Source organism: Balaenoptera physalus (genome assembly GCF_965194825.1).
Source record: "Balaenoptera physalus genome assembly, chromosome: 10".
Taxonomy (NCBI): Eukaryota; Metazoa; Chordata; class Mammalia; order Artiodactyla; family Balaenopteridae; genus Balaenoptera; species Balaenoptera physalus.
In genome coordinates this window covers 23,876,422-23,893,342 of record NC_138889.1, presented here as the reverse complement: position 1 = coordinate 23,893,342, position 16,921 = coordinate 23,876,422, and the positions used below count along the sequence as shown (strand labels likewise).

Genomic DNA, 16,921 nt, shown 5'->3' with positions numbered 1-16,921 from the left:
TGGGAAACGTTGCTCAAGATCATAGTGCTGATAAGTGGTGAAAATGGAATCTGAACCCACTCCATCTTACTCCAAAGAATGTATTATTTCTACTATAGCAAAGAAAGCATACAATGAGAGAAAAGGAAGGAATGCTCAGGTCAGAGGCTGGGGTATATCAACATCAAAGGGACAAGTGAAGTGAGCAGCAAAAAAAATTCTTTTGGGCTTCCCTGGTGGCGCAGTGGTTGAGAATCTGCCTGCCAATGCAGGGGACACGGGTTCGAGCCCTGGTCTGGGAAGATCCCACATGCCGCGGAGCAACTGGGCCCATGAGCCACAACTACTGAGCCTGCGCGTTTGGAGCCTGTGCTCCGCAATAAAAGAGGCCACGATAGTGAGAGGCCCGCGCACCGCGATGAAGAGTGGCCCCCACTCGCCACAACTAGAGAAAGCCCTCGTACAGAAACGAAGACCCAACACAGCCAAAAATAAATAAATAAATAATTCTTTTAGGGAGTCCCCTGGTGGCCTAGTGGTTACGATTCTGGGCTTTCACTGCAGGGGATCGGGTTCAATCCCTGGTTGAGGAACTGAGATCCTGCAAGCCACTCAGCGTGGCCAAAAAAAAAATTTATTTTAGAACATGCAATCAGAGGGACAGGCGAAGAATCAAGAGAAAGTGTTATGTGGGAATCCAGGACCAGAGAATGTTAAGAAGGGTGGTCAAGAAGGTCAAATGCTATAGAAAAGTCAGGCTGAGGACTGGAAAACCCATTTCATTTACATTTAAGAAGCTTTGGTGACCTTTTTGAGAACTGATAGCATGCACGGTGGGGTGAAAAGTCAGATGGCAGTGAACTGAGAAGACCTCAGTATGGAGGAAAACAGAAATGGTGAGAGGAGGAGAGAGGGTATTTGCTGGAGAGGAAGGTGGGAAGGAATGAGGGTTTTTTAGGATGAGAGGACATTTGCAGGCTGAGATGAGGGGTTAGTGAAGGAGAAACAGATACAAGGGGAGGAGCATGAATGAGGAGGGAAGAGGGCCGCTTCCTCTGATGATGAGAGGCAGGAGTAGGTACCTCTGTGGGGAGACGGGGAGGTGGGGACGACAGCAGCTGAAGGAGCTCAAATCCAATTGCCCCTCTATCCATTATAAAGTAGGCAGGTCTATCTGTTGAGAGTGAAAGGGACAGGGAGAGTGACAGAGGCTTCAGGAAAGGGACCCTGTGGGAAGCTGGAAAGAGCTAAAGATTTCCTGGCAGCACCAAGGGCTCAGCTGGGGCTGGAAATCGTAATTTTGTAATTGAATCAATCCACAAGGTTCTGTGTTTCCTCTAGAAGTGCTCAGGAGGCCTGGGCCCTGAGTGGAGGAAACCAGAAATAGGCTAATGTAGGACCAGAAATGGTCAGAGGAGAGGCAGCGATCGCCAAGGCAAAGGGAGTGAGGATGGTGGTGAGAGTGTATTTGAAGGGATTGATCGTGGAATCTGCACCTGGGAGAAGAAACTAAAGGAAAGCTGATAAACTGAGAAGATGGAGAAGAGTAAGGAGAAGAGAACTTGACGCGACTGAAAATAAGTTTCATGGGAATGGAGGAGTGTGGAAATTGGGGCTTTGAGCACCGAGTGGAGTTTCAGAGTTCACGATTTCAGGGGTAGGGCAATTCTGTGGAATAAGATGCAGGATGTGGCCTCAGTACGTGGCCTTAGTGAAGTGGCACAGAGGGGGACAATCATTGCAGTGGGGACGGTCAAGGAATTGCAAGGCTGGACTGTCTTCATCATGGATCCTGAAGTCACTCCAGGAGAGTGGTAGATGGTTAAATCCTGAGGATATTTACTACTCTGCCCAGAGTCATGTGATTTTGAAAACTGATAAGCATGTCTTCAGTGCAATCACTGATAAAAAATTTTAGTTGAAGAAAGGCCTTTGTCATGTCACTACTATGTCTGCATGTTGATCTGTTAAGTGGCATCTAACAACGAGATCAGAGATTCACCCCTGAGTGGGACTATTCTTGTCCACAGGTTAAGGGTCACATTGACTTCAGGTCTCGGCCTCTCGCTTTAAATCTAACTTGGGAGCCAACCACTAAACCAAGCCTCAGTTTGTCTCCTCTTTGACTTGAAGATTCCTGTACTTCTCACCCAGGGGGCAGGCAAGACCTAGTTCTTGCTATAAATGCCTGCTGCTGGCTCTGAAAAAAATTGATTTGAAGGACAAAGTAGACACTTATGAGGACCAACCACACCGCCCATTTTCCTTCCCCACAAAGATGTTTATCTTAAAAGAGGCCTGGGGTGCAAACCCAGGCCCTGAGTAGCTCTGCTGCTAGGTTTTACAATTGACTACAGCTGCTCCTGCAGCAGATGAAATAACACGTGCTTTTTGTAAGAGGCTGTTACCCTCTGGGGTGTTGGACTAGTAGTTTTATTTTTATTTTCCTCCTCCTCCTTTTTGCTTCATAATCTTTTTTCAAATTATAACTTCTATGAAATCCAGATATGTAGAATAGGGAAAAGCAGAGCTTCTCTGTTAGGGCTGGGGTGGGAATCCACAGGTCAGTTCACTTACTTTCTTTTCCTCTACCTCCACCCATCCCCCCCACCCAGACCCCCAGACATCTGAAATAACTCCTTAGGGCTTCTTTCAGCAGCTGGGAAAAAAGCACTGCATTTTGTTTCCTTCTAGCACTGTCATTTTGTAAGTCTATTATTCAGTGAAGACAAGATGAAACAGGTTCCAAAATATGAAAGTATCTTGGTTATTAAGAAATATATCTTGAACATGCCCCTAGTTCTTGATCTGTTTCCAACAGCAGCTGGAGAAGCACAGTAGGACCACAATCAGGTTCAAATCAGGCCCCTGGGGGTGTTGTAGCTCACAGCTCTTGGGGTAGCTGCCCAGCTCACAATAATTCCCTTCTCTAGAAACATGCCCCCTCTGCAAACACAGTGGTGAGCCCCAGGACCAGCTGGTATCATGTAACCCCATCTACTGGCCACAGGTGACTGGTCTAGCTGAGTTGATTGGTCAAATACAGCCAATCCCTGGAATTTTTTGATCTGGCATATAGGAATAGAATCAGTCTTCTCTGTCTCTGACAAAGTTGTAAGATATAAAAGTTGGATGCTGCCATAAGCCATGTTGCCCACCTGAGAGAAAAGTCATTTGTAGTGAGAAGGAACAGAGCTACCCACAGAAAGGACCAGAGATAAGAGACAGAGAGCAGAGGGAGAGATCCTGCCACTGTTTTGAGCTCTTGATTTTCATTGTTTCTGGCACACTGCCCAATCCTTGCCCTTTCCATGGTTTAGTTTTTCAGCCTTTCCTTGGATTCCATGAGTCAGTAAATTCCACTTTCTATCTCTGCCATTTCAAGATGGGTTCTTGGCACTTTACAACCAAACTAATAAAGGAAACAAGACAATCAAACAGACAATGTCAGTGGCAGCACAGAACTAATCTCAGTCCAGGATTAACATCTCTAATTTGTTCTGGGGAAGCTAGAAGGATGCCTGTGTAATCCAGAAGTCAAGAAAGACAGAGTTTTTATGACAATCTGAGTCAGGCCTCAGGGGGAGGAAAAGTAGACATAGTAATAGTCAGAACTGTGTGAGCAGGATTTGGGGTTGATGAGACTGGACCGCTAAAGCTGTGAGAGCAGTGGTAATACCAGGGAGCAGCTGGAGGTATCTCCATCGGCTTCCTCCAGGTCACTCCAAAACCCTACAAGCATACGAGATAAAACTCTTCCACAATAGACAATTCTGTCCACATTCTTCCTTTGTGCAAGAAAGCTTTCTTGTCACCAAATGTAACTTTCTTTCTGTTTTTCTTTGAGACCTGAACTTCCTTCCAAACAAGCCTGTAAACCCAGCCTCTGCTCTCTATCTACTCTAAGCCTCTAGGTCAAAGAGAATTCCTGCAGGGGACTTGTGCCGTTAGAGTTGCAAAAGCACTGACTGGACGTCACCAGGGAAGTCTGTGATACCTAGTGTTCCCAGTGGAGAAACAGCCAAGGAGTTGGCTTTATGGCTCCCTGCTGGCAAGCAAGAGAGACAAACACGAAAAGCAGCGGGCTCTTGTGGTGCGCTGGAGAGAGAGTTCAGCAGGAGACCTGAATGGCTCAGGAAGGAAATCAGTTCTACAGTGAAACCAGATACCTGTTTAGAACTCTGAGACCCTCCAGCTGCAGAAGATGAGATGGGGGGTGGAGCCGTTGCTGAGAAACTGAGAGGAAGGCAGGAGGTTTGGAAACCTTGAGTTATTACTGGCCTAAATTCTCCCAGTAAAAGAACGCAATATTGTATTTCTTTTCTATTAACTCTTTCAGGCCTTTACTGAACCAGGAAAAGCTATTCATTGAACCTGGTGGGTAATCACTTAAAAATAAAGTTAGTAAGTAAAAAATATCATTAAATGTCTTTTTCCCTGTATGGGCAGAGCTCTTTGTATTCCTGTTCAGCCCAGTGGTCAAAGAATAATGATATGATGATATCTGCAAAGATACCATCTCCTAACCTTATTTTAAAATCTCCATTAACTATGAGTTCAACAAACACTCTGTTCCTTCATGAGTACATGTTACAAGGTAAGTGCTCAGTAAATGCATGTGAATGAATGAATGAAGTATCACTGTATGGTCTACGAGTGTCCTTTATAGAAACAGAGCATGGAGCCCACCGTTAGGGCCTTTCGGATTGGTTCCCTACCCCCTTACCATACCTCACCACTGAAGGTTATGTCCATGACCACTCAGAGGGGGCCTGGTTTGGAGATAACAAATAAGGACATACACTCAGGAAAACGTTAGTTGGAATCTGTGGTTCGCACAGCCTAGACAACAAGGCCAGTCAAGGCGGCTGAAGCACCTCCAGGGCTCCCCAGCCTCTGTGAACTGCCTGGGGGAGTGGCACCTGGCAAACAGCACCCTATCACCGATCCACATGCCTGGCCAGGCCATCACTCACCACAAGGAACATAAAACTGCCTGACAGCTTGATGCCAGGGAGCATCTGTTGAGCTGGCATTGACTCCTGTGGGAACAAAGCCGAGGAGCCTGGGTGAGGAGAGCAGAAATCAGTCAGGATAGAAAAAAGAAGGCTGGGGGTGTGGTGCTCTGCTACACCGAAGATTTAACAGGCCTTTAATTTCTATAGTAAATCACAGAGGAATTCATTGTGGAGATGACTGAGAGCCTCCGGTTGGCCCATGCTGCAAATCCTCCTCCATGGAAGGCATGGGGCACCTAGGAGAGATGTGCCCTGCAGCTGCTCCAACTGCCAGTCCCCTTCCTCACTCATTCTGTGTCCCCCTTATGGGCATGATACCACAAAAAGGCCCTTCCTGTATTTCTCAGGGCCTGCCAGGCAGATGACTCTCAATGTGGGATTTAAATCTCTATTTTTCTAGTTGGAGGGAAAATTGTAGGGAAAGTCTTCCAAGGCATCTGTTTAGACGGTTAAGGCTCAGAGAACTGATTTCCTGTCAACCAACATTTTAATAAATCATTCCCACAACTTCCATTACACTATAGCCAGGCACAAGCTGGCTCTGCCTGACAAGCAAGATTTCTGTATTGTCAGAATTTTCCCAAGTTTCCACTCTGGACATGTGCTCTATTTTCACTGGCCTGCGAGCGCCACTTGGGCACAGATTCTATGTTATTTGCCTTCTATTTCCAGAGCTTGGCACAGTGCCTGGTAAGCACAGTAATTCAGTGACTGTCTAGCGACTGAGTGTTTGCATGCATGTTTACCAAATGAGCAGGAAAAAAGTCTGGCCTCAGTGATCAGGTAGGTTGGTAAATATTTGGTGCTTTTCATGATATCATTAACTGGAAGATATCTCTTTGATCTCCCAAAAACACTACCTCTTTTATGACAGTACATTAAGCATGCTATATGTTTTTTTCAGTACAACTATAAATCTCTCTCCCTAAATTCATTGGAAGCAGGGACCAGGTGTTTTTCAATTATTTTATCTATCCCCTCGCCCAATAATGAACTAAATAACTAAATGAATGAATGCTTACTGGCCAAACCATATTGTAGTCTCAGGTCTGTCAAAACCTTTCAACACAAGCATCAAAGTCTTTTCTAAAAGAAAGTTCAGCCCCCAGAAAAAACACTGGCACATGAATCAAAGACAACATTCATATAACAACATCAATACCAAGAGGCAGAGAAAACAAATACATAGCTTTGAGGCAGAGGCAGAATGGGGAAATTCTGACCGATAGAAAGCCTGGCCAGGCCCAGAACATAGGAGACAGGGGATGACAGCCAGGGTGAGCTACAGAATGAGGCAGTAGCCAAAACTTGTGGATAATCCACAATGCAGATTTGCCATGTCAATAAAAGCAATTGCACTGACAGCACTGACATGGATCAATCCTGTGAGTAATTTGTTAGGTGTGCGGAGGCCAGGAAGGTGGAAGAAGACAGGTGGTAGAAGAAAGAAAGGAAGGTGGTAGAAGAAAATTCTGTTGTGATAGTCATCCAGAGCGGCAATTGGACTGAGAACAGAGGCCAACAGTGGCTAGAGGGAAGCCTTGATTCAGAGGGCAGAGTTCCACTGCTGCAGGGTTCCCTTATAATTAACCAATTAGGGCCATAGCTTCATTTCCTGTGGCAGTGTTCTCTGCCATAGAGAATGAGGTCACAGCCCTAACCACATAGACCTATAAAGCATCTGGGTGATAAAGAACAGCTTCAGATATGCTTGGCTCATTCCCAAGAGATGACTGGGTACATGTGTGGTATTCTTAGCCCCAGTAGGAAGAGTTTCTCAGAGAAATTGAAGTGTATTCTGACATTAGCTTTTAAGTCCCTCTTTACACCCCTATCACATGACTCTAACAAAAGAGACTGAACATTACTGGATCTATTAAGCAACCCTAGAGGCTGGAATAGGTCAAACAGGGCCCCACTGACTCTGAAATGACCAACTGTACCATTATTCAGTAGCACTATGTGTGATCCCATATGAGAAAACATTATTTAATATAATTTATTATGTATATGAAAGAATTATTTATTTAAACTGTAAAGAATCATTGAGATTAAACATATTACTATTATTTAGACGATGTCAATTTCTCAGAGAAACCGAAAGTACCTATTGGCTATCAGAGTTCAAATCTACTAAGAGAAGGGAGTGGACCGTACATTAGCCTGTGGAGGGGGTGGAGGGAAGTTTACAAGATGGGTAGAAAAATCAAGTGTCAGAGAGGGAAGAGAGGCATTACTGCATTATTCTAAAGATGAATTAATTATAAAGTTGTCTGTTGTTTTTATGAAGACTCTATTACCACCACAAAAAAGAAAACTCTCCCACTCTCCTTTACCCTTATATTTTATAAGAATTGGGTGTCAGGAGACATTTATGGAAGCACCAAAGCGTGAAAAAGAAAAAGACAGTCTACCTCTTGGTTTACCTGGCTCTTCAGCTGAAAGGTTTGGAGGTGAAATGAGCAAAAGGCAAAGACTAGGACTCACTCTGTGTGGGTTTCCTCTTCCTAATAAGACAGTGGAACCTGATCCCTGGGGACTGACTGACAAAAATGGGAGACCATAAGATGGCCTAAGGAGCTTCTATGAGGCTCAAGACCAGGGGAGGCCCAAAGGCAGAGAGTGAAAAAAGAATACTGGAAGCACTCAAAAAGGTGGCTTCCTGGCTCATCTGTGTTTCAACTCTCAGACTGTAGCTCTTTGTTAACAATCCCCTTCCATGTGTTCAAAGGGGAATGATGCAAAGATGAGGACCCGCACAGTGCAGATGGGACGCAAGCTCCACCCTTCAGCGAAGGCTGTGACACCCCTCAGCCAAAGGAAAATTCTGTCTCAGTTGGTTAGGTTGGGACAGCATTTGTGCAGTTTTCCTCTCTGTGTCAGGAAAAAGGCTGGGGCAAAGGGGCCAGGACTGGGGAAGGATCTGAGGCAGGTCAGGCTGCAGAGCTTCTTAATTAAAAACAGGAATTAAGGAAAGAGTCTGTAGTGCAGATGTAGAAAGAAAAGCTTATACACAAATTCATGAGAATGGTTACCTCCGGGGAAAAGGCCAGGATGGCAGGGGTGGCCAAGGCACTCGGTCTTGCCTGCAATATTCATATTTAAGAAGGGAATGTATTCATATGTTAATTGCTTAACAAAAAACAAACTTTAAAAAGCCTTAAACTTAAGAAAGATCGACATAAAGGGAAGAGAGGGAGAGGCAGAAAGAAAAGGAGGGAGAAAGGAAGAAAGACACAACAGTCCAGCTCTCCTTGTAGGGGTCTCCCTGGATGCCGGGATAAGGCAACCCAAGGGGTGGGGTTCAGAAGCAATGGAAGACATATGGAGCAAATCGCAAGGGGCAAAGGTCCTAAAGCAGAATGTCCGGGGTCACAAGAGAAGAAAATGGAATAAATAACAAAATTCTGAGAGAAAACAGTGAAGAGAAAAAGACTCCCCGCCAGCCCTAGCCCATACTGCCTGTCAGATTGAGGCCCCAGTTTCCCACTCTCACACAGAAAGGAACAAACACCGCTCCCCTGAATTGGGCCCAGAAACCTCTCTCTCCTCCTAGGTCCTCTCTGCCAATCATACCCGTGGTTGTGGAGAAATGTACTACCCTAGATTTAGAAAGAGATGTGAACATGAAGAGGGCACTTCCTGTGGACCACCTACTCACCCTGCCCCCTCTCAAACTTTCTACCAATGCAATGCCACCCCACCCCTCCCTTGGCCCACCCACTTAGCTCCGGAAACAGAATGAGCACCTTTGCCATATATTCACAGGCTTCCCTGGGGATTTCCTTAGGGCAAAGCCCAGGGAGGGAGGAGACCACTTCTTTTGGAAGGAGATGACCTCTGAATTTGTGGTCCTGTCTTCTGGGCTCAGGCAAGCTACCAGGCAAGGTCATCGCCCAGCTCAGCTGGAAGAGGTCGGCCCTTTGGATTTCATTCACCAGGCTCGTCTGTACCGTACCCACCACCTTAGCCTCCTTAGGGCTCTGTGGGGGGATTGTTCTGGGGTCCCGGTGAGGATGGGGGCAGAAGAGGACCCCTCCCAGAGGTTAGGCGGGAGGCGCTAGGGCAGGGGAGCTGGGGAGTGCGAGGAGCAGACAGTTACCTCATTGAAGCCCTCCTGCAGGACGTCCAGTAAGTTCCCCCGGGTTAGGCAGGCTAGCATTGTTCCTGCCGGGCCCCCGGGGCGGGGTCTCCGGGCCCGGCGGCCACCGCCTCCTTCTCCCTGTGCACACAAAGACTCTCGGCTCAGCTCATTGGGATGTCTCCGGAGTCCCGCATGCCACTTACTGGAAACCTAGACCCGGGCCAAACTAGCGGCTTCCACTGGGCATGCTCGCACCCGGGCTCCGCAGGAGGGGCCCGGGCGCTGTCGCGGTTCCTATAGAAACTGCTGGGCGCGCACCCAGCGGAGGGGCGCTGGCTGGGGGCCCCCTACCCGGCGTGCGTCAAGGAGAGCCCCGCGGCGCGCACACACACGCACACTCTCACACAGCGGGCCGGGGGGTGGGCGTGTGTGCGTACGCTGCACACACACACACACACACACACACACACCAGGCTGGCCTGCCGGCGTGTGCATGTGCATGTGCTGCGCGCGCGCACTCACACACACACACACACACACACACGCACACACACAGACACACACAAGTTCCGATGACTTAAGGCCTCAAGTGCCCCACCACAAGGTGAGTAGGAAGGGGAGTGAATCATAGGATTTTTTTTTCCCCCAGACTAGCTGAAAACAGCAACCTTTTTCCACATGGGGCCTGGACAGTGAAGTTAGGCTAAAGAAGAGGAAACAGAAGGGAAAGGCACAAAAAGAGGATAGAGAGAGCTTTAGTTATTGATGGTATTTAGGGTACATTTAATAAAATAGTGCTAAACCAATCACAGGATCACAACAGAAACATCAAGGGTGAACCAAGGATGAACAAGGTTTTACCAAAAAACCTTTCTTTTTCAAATGACTGCTAAAATGTAAAACCCATACTTTAAATGAGTTTTAAGTTAATTAAATGGGTTTTAATGAAAATGGGTTGAACTGCAAAATGTCCTGGTACTTTTGAAAGGGTTAGGTAAAAGCTTCCTCAAGTGACACAGAGAGCCATTCCCCTGTTTTTAGTTACTCCAGTCACATTTATTTTTAAAAATACTAATCATCTTTTCTCTCAGTGCACACTCTTGTCTCTATAGGAAAACTGGAAGCTGAAAGAACACCCATATTATGTTCCACCTCGTGATCCCAGATGGGCAGAAGGTTTTACACAGTGTTAAGGCGCGCAGAAGGTCAGGCCTCGCCCAAGGACACAGCTGGGCAGTGACAGAGGCTATTTGAGGAGCTAGGACTCTACACTGGTGATTTTGCAAAAGGCCCAGATTCCCTCCCCAAATCCCATTAGTACCTTAGCAAGAAAAGTCAGTCATGGCTCTTGTTCAACCTAATTGCCCTCCTCCTCCTCAGGTCACTAGAAAAGAAGAAAATCCTTATCCGAAGCAGCTAGAGCTAGCCACATCTGCCTGAACGTCGAAAGCTGCTAAACACAAAGAGAAAAGACACACCTCCCTCTGACCACAGCAAAGAGGAAGCAGAAGTCAGCCGAGGTGCTAAGTGGCTGCTGCTGGTTGAATGCTGTGGGTTCTATTCTGGCTAAGGCTGGGGAAAAGCCATGACACCAACTCAGACTGAACCTGAACAGCCCACAAGTCAGAAGACCACTGTCCTTCATTCTCTAGATGGGGAATTTGGTTGCTGAGAACTCCCCTCGCGGTCACCACAGTTCATGGTGTAACACCCTCAGTTGAGTCACTAACCCATGTTAATGCAACAAGGCCCCTTTTAAAGAGAACTGTGAAACTTCCAAGAGTATAAAGTTGTATGCAACACATCTACATACTTAGTGATGCAAGTCCAGAACACCCAGTTGGTGGATCCCTGGATAGAGGATTCCGATTGGCTGACAGCCCATCATGCTTTGGATACAGCATAAAATATTGAGATATCAGAGGGAGGTCCTGCTGCCAGTTATCTATGCCAAGAGGTCACTGTTTCTCAAACAACAAGCTATTTATCAAAGTAGGACCTGTGAACTCAATATTCCTGGGAAAAGACATTAAATCACTGAATTTTAAAGCTCCAAAAAAAGATCTCATCTGGCCCAACTCTCTCATCTCACAGATGAAGGAACCAAGGCTAGCAGAGGTGCTCACAGCCACTTAGCAAGTCAGTACAGGAGCTAAGATCTGAACCAAAGGCCTCTGAGGCCCAGTACTATGCTGTTTGCCCTATGCTGGAGGAATTAGAGAGAATTGTGGTAAATAGATACAAGATCTATTATAGGGCATATGATCCAAGACTACTATTCCTTGGAAGTCTATAATAATACCAACCACATATTCTACAGCAAGAGTATCCAATAGAACTTTCTGTGATGGTGGAAACGTTCCATATCTGTGCTGTCCAATCCAGTGGCCACGAACCACATGTGGCTAATGAAAACTTGAAATGTGGCAAGTGCAAGGTTGGAACTAAAATTGACATGGCATTTAATATTAATTCGTTTAAATTTAGGTAGTACAATTCCAAAATATTCTGTTCCATTGTCCCCACACAACTACTGGAATGTTCCAAAAATTATAATATGTTCACATAGAGTCTGCCTCTCAGACTTGGAAAAAGCAAAAAATTCTTGTTGGACCAGATAATCCCAAGTTTTTTTTTTTCTCAAAACATATGTTCACCATACTTATCATGGTCTGACTTAGAAAGTGACCCAGGTAAAGAATCAAGCTTTAGCTCTAAGCAGCACTAACATTTACTATTCCTTCTATCCTCTCCATCTCACCCTATTGTGATATCAACACAAGAGCTGGGAGAATAAGTGGGTTAGCTCAATGACCTAGGAATAACTAGGACAATGTTCCGCATCCTGTAGTGCCCGAGCAAGGGAAAACTGCAAGCCAGTCCTGGTAGCTGGAACCACTCCCACCGCTACAGGCCTGTTATTCACTCTGCCTGGAGGAGAGGCAAAGAGTCCAAGCAAGCTGCTTTCTGCATATCTCTGTCATGCTGCCTGGTTTCTGAAATTACACCAAGCTTCCTCAGTCCTGCATTACTTTAACAATAAAGGCAGTGGATAAACAACAAGATCCTACTGTATGGCACGGGGAACTATATTCAATATCCTGTGATAAACCATAACGGAAAAGAATATGAAAAAGAACGTATATATACGTATAACTGAATCACTGCTGTACAGCAGAAATTAGCACAACATTGTAAATCAACTATACTTCAATAAAATAAAATTTTAAAAAACCAATAAAGGCAGATACTTTCCTCACCAACTAAAAGCTACCCAAATATCTATCTACAAAAGTAATAATAGCAAAATTGAGCTCTTACTATGTGCCAAGCCCTGTACTCAGCACTTACATACATTAGCTCATGTGATGGTCACAGTTACCACAATCAGTAGGTTATTTTTATTGTCCCCACTTTACATATGCAGAAAGAGAGATCTGGAGGGTAATTTGCCCCAACCCCATAGCTACTAAGCGGTGAAGCCAAAGTCCAGGTTCTTAATCATTATGCAATATTTTTATATGATGTTACAGCATGGAAGGAACTCAGCATATGTTTTTAGTTGAATGAAAGAATGAGCCAATGGAGGAAACACTGGCAAACTCATTCATCACTTCTATTAATACAGATAATAACATGTTAGCCTAAGTAAGACTTTGAACCTCAAACAAAACTGTCATTTGGTGAAAATATTGACTGTGACTTCTCCCTGCAGAGAACTAAGAAGTGTGAAATTCACACCTATGTAAAATTTAACACATCTATTATGGGCAATCATTAATGACTATAAGGAAGCAGAAAGGCAGTTTGAATAAACAAATAATTAAAATTGTCAATGGAAATATCTTAAATGACTCTCTGAAATAATTTCTTAGTCTTTTTCTGTTTTCTCACATTAGCAAGTTCCTTGGCAGTAACATATGTTTACAATTTCTATTGCATTTATCTTCAGAGACATCACCATAAATACATACACACAAAAGGGTTCACGTCTACCGGCAAAGGTCCCAAACGTGTCCTGGCTCCTAAACTGCTCTCTTTTGTCTCCAGGCTTTTCTGCCAGTCTGCATCCCTTAATCTTCCTTAGGCAACACATTCATCTTGCTGTTCAACTGCTCAAATGTCTTCAAACACTCCCTTTTCCTAGCATGTCAGATGTAGATTCCTCATGCCCAGCTCTTAAGACCTCCCCCCTCACTGCCTATGCTCAGTTCGCAGGCTCTTCACCATTTCATAGATTCACGGGGCTCATTTTCACCTCTATGCCTTCATGACTATCCCTCTGCCTAGAATGCCCCGCACTTCTGCTACTCAAATCTTCACTATGCCTAGTTTAAGTTCCACTTCCTCATGGAACTCCTCTGACCACTCCTGAGTTCGTTAAAATCAAGACAGATCTGATCATAATCTGTCTGGAACACCCACCTCTCAGATAACCCATGGTGCATCCCTGCCCTTCTTTCAGGTCTCCGCCCAAATGTGTTTATTCTGTTTGGCCTTCTCTGACCACTCCACTTAAAATGATACCACCTCCTCACCTCAGCACTCCCAAACTTCTTTGCCTGGTTTAATTTTATTTTCCTTCCTAACATTCATCACCATCTTGCATACTCTAGACTTACTTGTTTACTTGTTTATTGTCAGCCTCCCTTCTGCCCGGAATGTAAGCTGCATAAGGGCAGGGAGTTTTGTATGTTTTGTTACTGATTTATCTCTAGAACCAAGAATATTTCAAGGCATATAGTAGATGCTCAATAAATATTGGCTTCTTCTCCTGAAAATTCAAAAGTGATAGCATGCTATATACTATATCATTTAGCACTTTATAGTTAACTTAGGAATGTGATTTTTTAATCTCTTTTACTGCATTTCCAAGACAAATATAAACAATTTCTGGTATTCTTCTATACTTTCCTCTCCTTCACCAATGCAGTCTTTCATTAAACATATATTAAATGTATACTGAGCACCTATTATATACAGCAGGTCCTATTCTTTTAGCAAAAACTTCAAGAAGTCACAGTTACACATAAATACACACACACACAGAAGGGCAAGAAACAAGACTAAAAGAAAGAATAGTAAAAGGAAGACTAGTAAAACAGAGAATCCAATATTAGTATGTGGGGACAGAGTGTACAGGGTGATTGTGACAGACTGAGTGGGGAGAAAAAGGAAAAAAGAGACAGAATGGTGTGAGACTAGAGTAGGATGCTGCCAAAGTAGTCACCAGATGCTAGTGCTTAATATAAACTGTACCAAAGCAGATATGCAAATATATTCTACATGATTTTTTAAAATTCACATTTCAAACGTTATCTGCCAAGTATCCTGTGGGTAAAATCAGATTAGGACTAGCGCCATCTGGTGGGTACTTTGGAAGTGACCCTGAGTTTCTCTCAGTAAAAACACTGTAAATGCCCCCATGTCTCTTGGACTGCCATTCATAATGTGTTACGGTTCCACATGACTAATTATACTACCGTGAAATAATCTTTCTGCAGGACCCTGGGTCTCGTTGCAAGAGGTAGCCAGATTTCTACCAAGGACCTTCCTATCTCCCAACTGATGTCCCTCTGCCTTCTGAAGGATGTATACAAAATCGGACACTGCAATTCTTCTTTTAAAAAGTAACTTATTACTTAAAATGTTCACATCCTTTGACCTAGCATTCTACTTCTGGAACTCTATCCTGAGGGAAAAAAAGTCTTAAATGAGAAAATCAATTAGTTATTTGCAAGGTGGGGAAGGGAACCTAGAAGTCCAACATCAAGGGAATGGTCAAGAAAATTACAGCCATAACAAAAAGAATAAAATACCTAGGAATAAACCTACCTAGGGAGACAGAAGACCTGTATGCAGAAAACTATAAGACACTGTTGAAAGAAATTAAAGATGATACCAACAGATGGAGAGATATACCATGTTCTTGGATTGGAAGAATCAATATTGTGAAAATGACTATACTACCCAAAGCAATCTACAGATTCAATGCAATCCCTATCAAATTACCAATGGCATTTTTACAGAACTAGAAAAAAAAATCTTAAAATTTGTATGGAGACACAAAAGACCCCGAATAGCCAAAGCTGTCTTGAGGGAAAAAAAACAGAGCTGGAGGAATCAGACTCCCTGACTTCAGACTATACTACAAAGCTACAGTAATCAAGACAATATGGCACTGGCACAAAAACAGAAATATAGATCAATGGAACAGGATAGAAAGTCCAGAGATAAACCCACGCACCTATGGTCAACTAATCTATGACAAAGGAGGCAAGGATATACAATGGAGAAAAGACAGTCTCTTCAATAAGTGGTGCTGGGAACACTGGACAGCTACATGTAAAAGAATGAAGTTAGAACACTCCCTAACACCAGACACAAAAATAAACTCAAAATGGATTAGAGACCTAAATGTAAGACCGGACACCATAAACTCTTAGAGGAAAACATAGGAAGAACACTCTTTGACATAAATCATACCAAGATCTTTTTTGATCCACCTCCTAGAGTAATGGAAATAAAAACAAAAATAAACAAATGGGACCTAATGAAACTTTAAAGCTTTTGCAAAGCAAAGGAAACTATAAACAAGACGAAAAGACAGCCCTCAGAGTGGGAAAAAATATTTGCAAACGAATCAATGGACAAAGGATTAATCTCCAAAATATATAAACAGCTCATGCAGCTCAATATTTTAAAAAAAATAACCCAGTCAAAAAATGGGCAGAAGACCTAAATAGACATTTCTCCATAGAGGACATACAGATGGCTGAGAAGCACATGAAAAACTGCTCAACATCACTAATTATTAGAGAAATGCAAATCAAAACTACAATGAGGTATCACCTCACACCAGTTAGAATGGGCATCATCAGAAAATCTACAAACAACAAATGCTGGCGAGGGTGTGGAGAAAAGGGAACCCTCTTGCACTGTGGGTGGGAATGTAAATTGATACAGCCACTATGGAGAACAGTATGGAGGTTCCTTAAAAGACAAAAAATAGAATTACCATATGACCCAGCAATCCCACTACTGGGTATATACCCAGAGAAAACCACAATTCAAAAAGACACATGCACCCCAATGTTCATTGCAGCACTATTTACAATAGCCAGGTCACGGAAGCAACCTAAATGCCCATCAACAGAGGAATGGATAAAGAAGATGTGGTACATATATACAATGGAATATTACTCAGCCATAAAAAGGAACAAAATTGGGTCATTTGTAGAGATGTGGATGAATCTAGAGACTGTCATACAGACTGAAGTAAGTCAGAAAGAGAAAAACAAATATCGCATATTAACGCATATATGTGGAACCTAGAAAAATGGTACAGATGAACCGGTTTGCAGGGCAGAAATAGAGACACAGATGTAGAGAACAAACGTATGGACACCAAGGGGGGAAAGCAGCGGTGGGTGAGGTTGGTGGTGTGATGAATTGGGAGATTGGCATTGACATGTATACACTGATGTGTATAAAATGGATGACTAATAAGAGCCTGCTGTATAAAAAAATAAATAAAATAAAATTCAAAAGAAAAAATAAAACAACAAAGAAAGAAAATTACAGCCATTATAATGTCTACCAAACATTTGTGTTCATATGAAAACAAATATTTTAACAATTTCATATTAACAAACATTAAGCCAGAAAAAGCAAAAGGCAAAAGTATGTGCATAATATGATCTCAAATATGTAAATAATATACATAGAAAAAAGACTAGAAGAAAATATTCTAAAATATTAACAGGATTGCTTCTCGTTGGGAAGATTATGTTTTTAAAAAAATCATGGTTTGCACTATTTCCCAAATGCTCTATAATTC

The 16,921-nt window shown here is 43.6% G+C and overlaps 1 protein-coding gene across 6 annotated transcripts in view; it reads right to left on the bottom strand.

Moving 5' to 3' along the window:
• DIXDC1 (DIX domain containing 1) overlaps positions 1-16,921 on the bottom strand; it is a 74,742-nt gene that overhangs the window by 55,551 nt on the left and 2,270 nt on the right. The window contains exon 1 of one of the 6 annotated variants that reach the window (XM_082476868.1): positions 9,100-10,433. The exons of 4 other annotated variants lie outside the window; for them this stretch is intronic. In XM_082476868.1, the coding sequence (XP_082332994.1) occupies positions 9,100-9,159 (60 nt within the window). In that variant the 5' untranslated portion in view covers positions 9,160-10,433. Of the gene's footprint in view, positions 1-9,099; positions 10,434-16,921 lie in introns of those variants that run through there. One more of the 6 variants, XM_082476873.1, reaches the window with a different exon arrangement.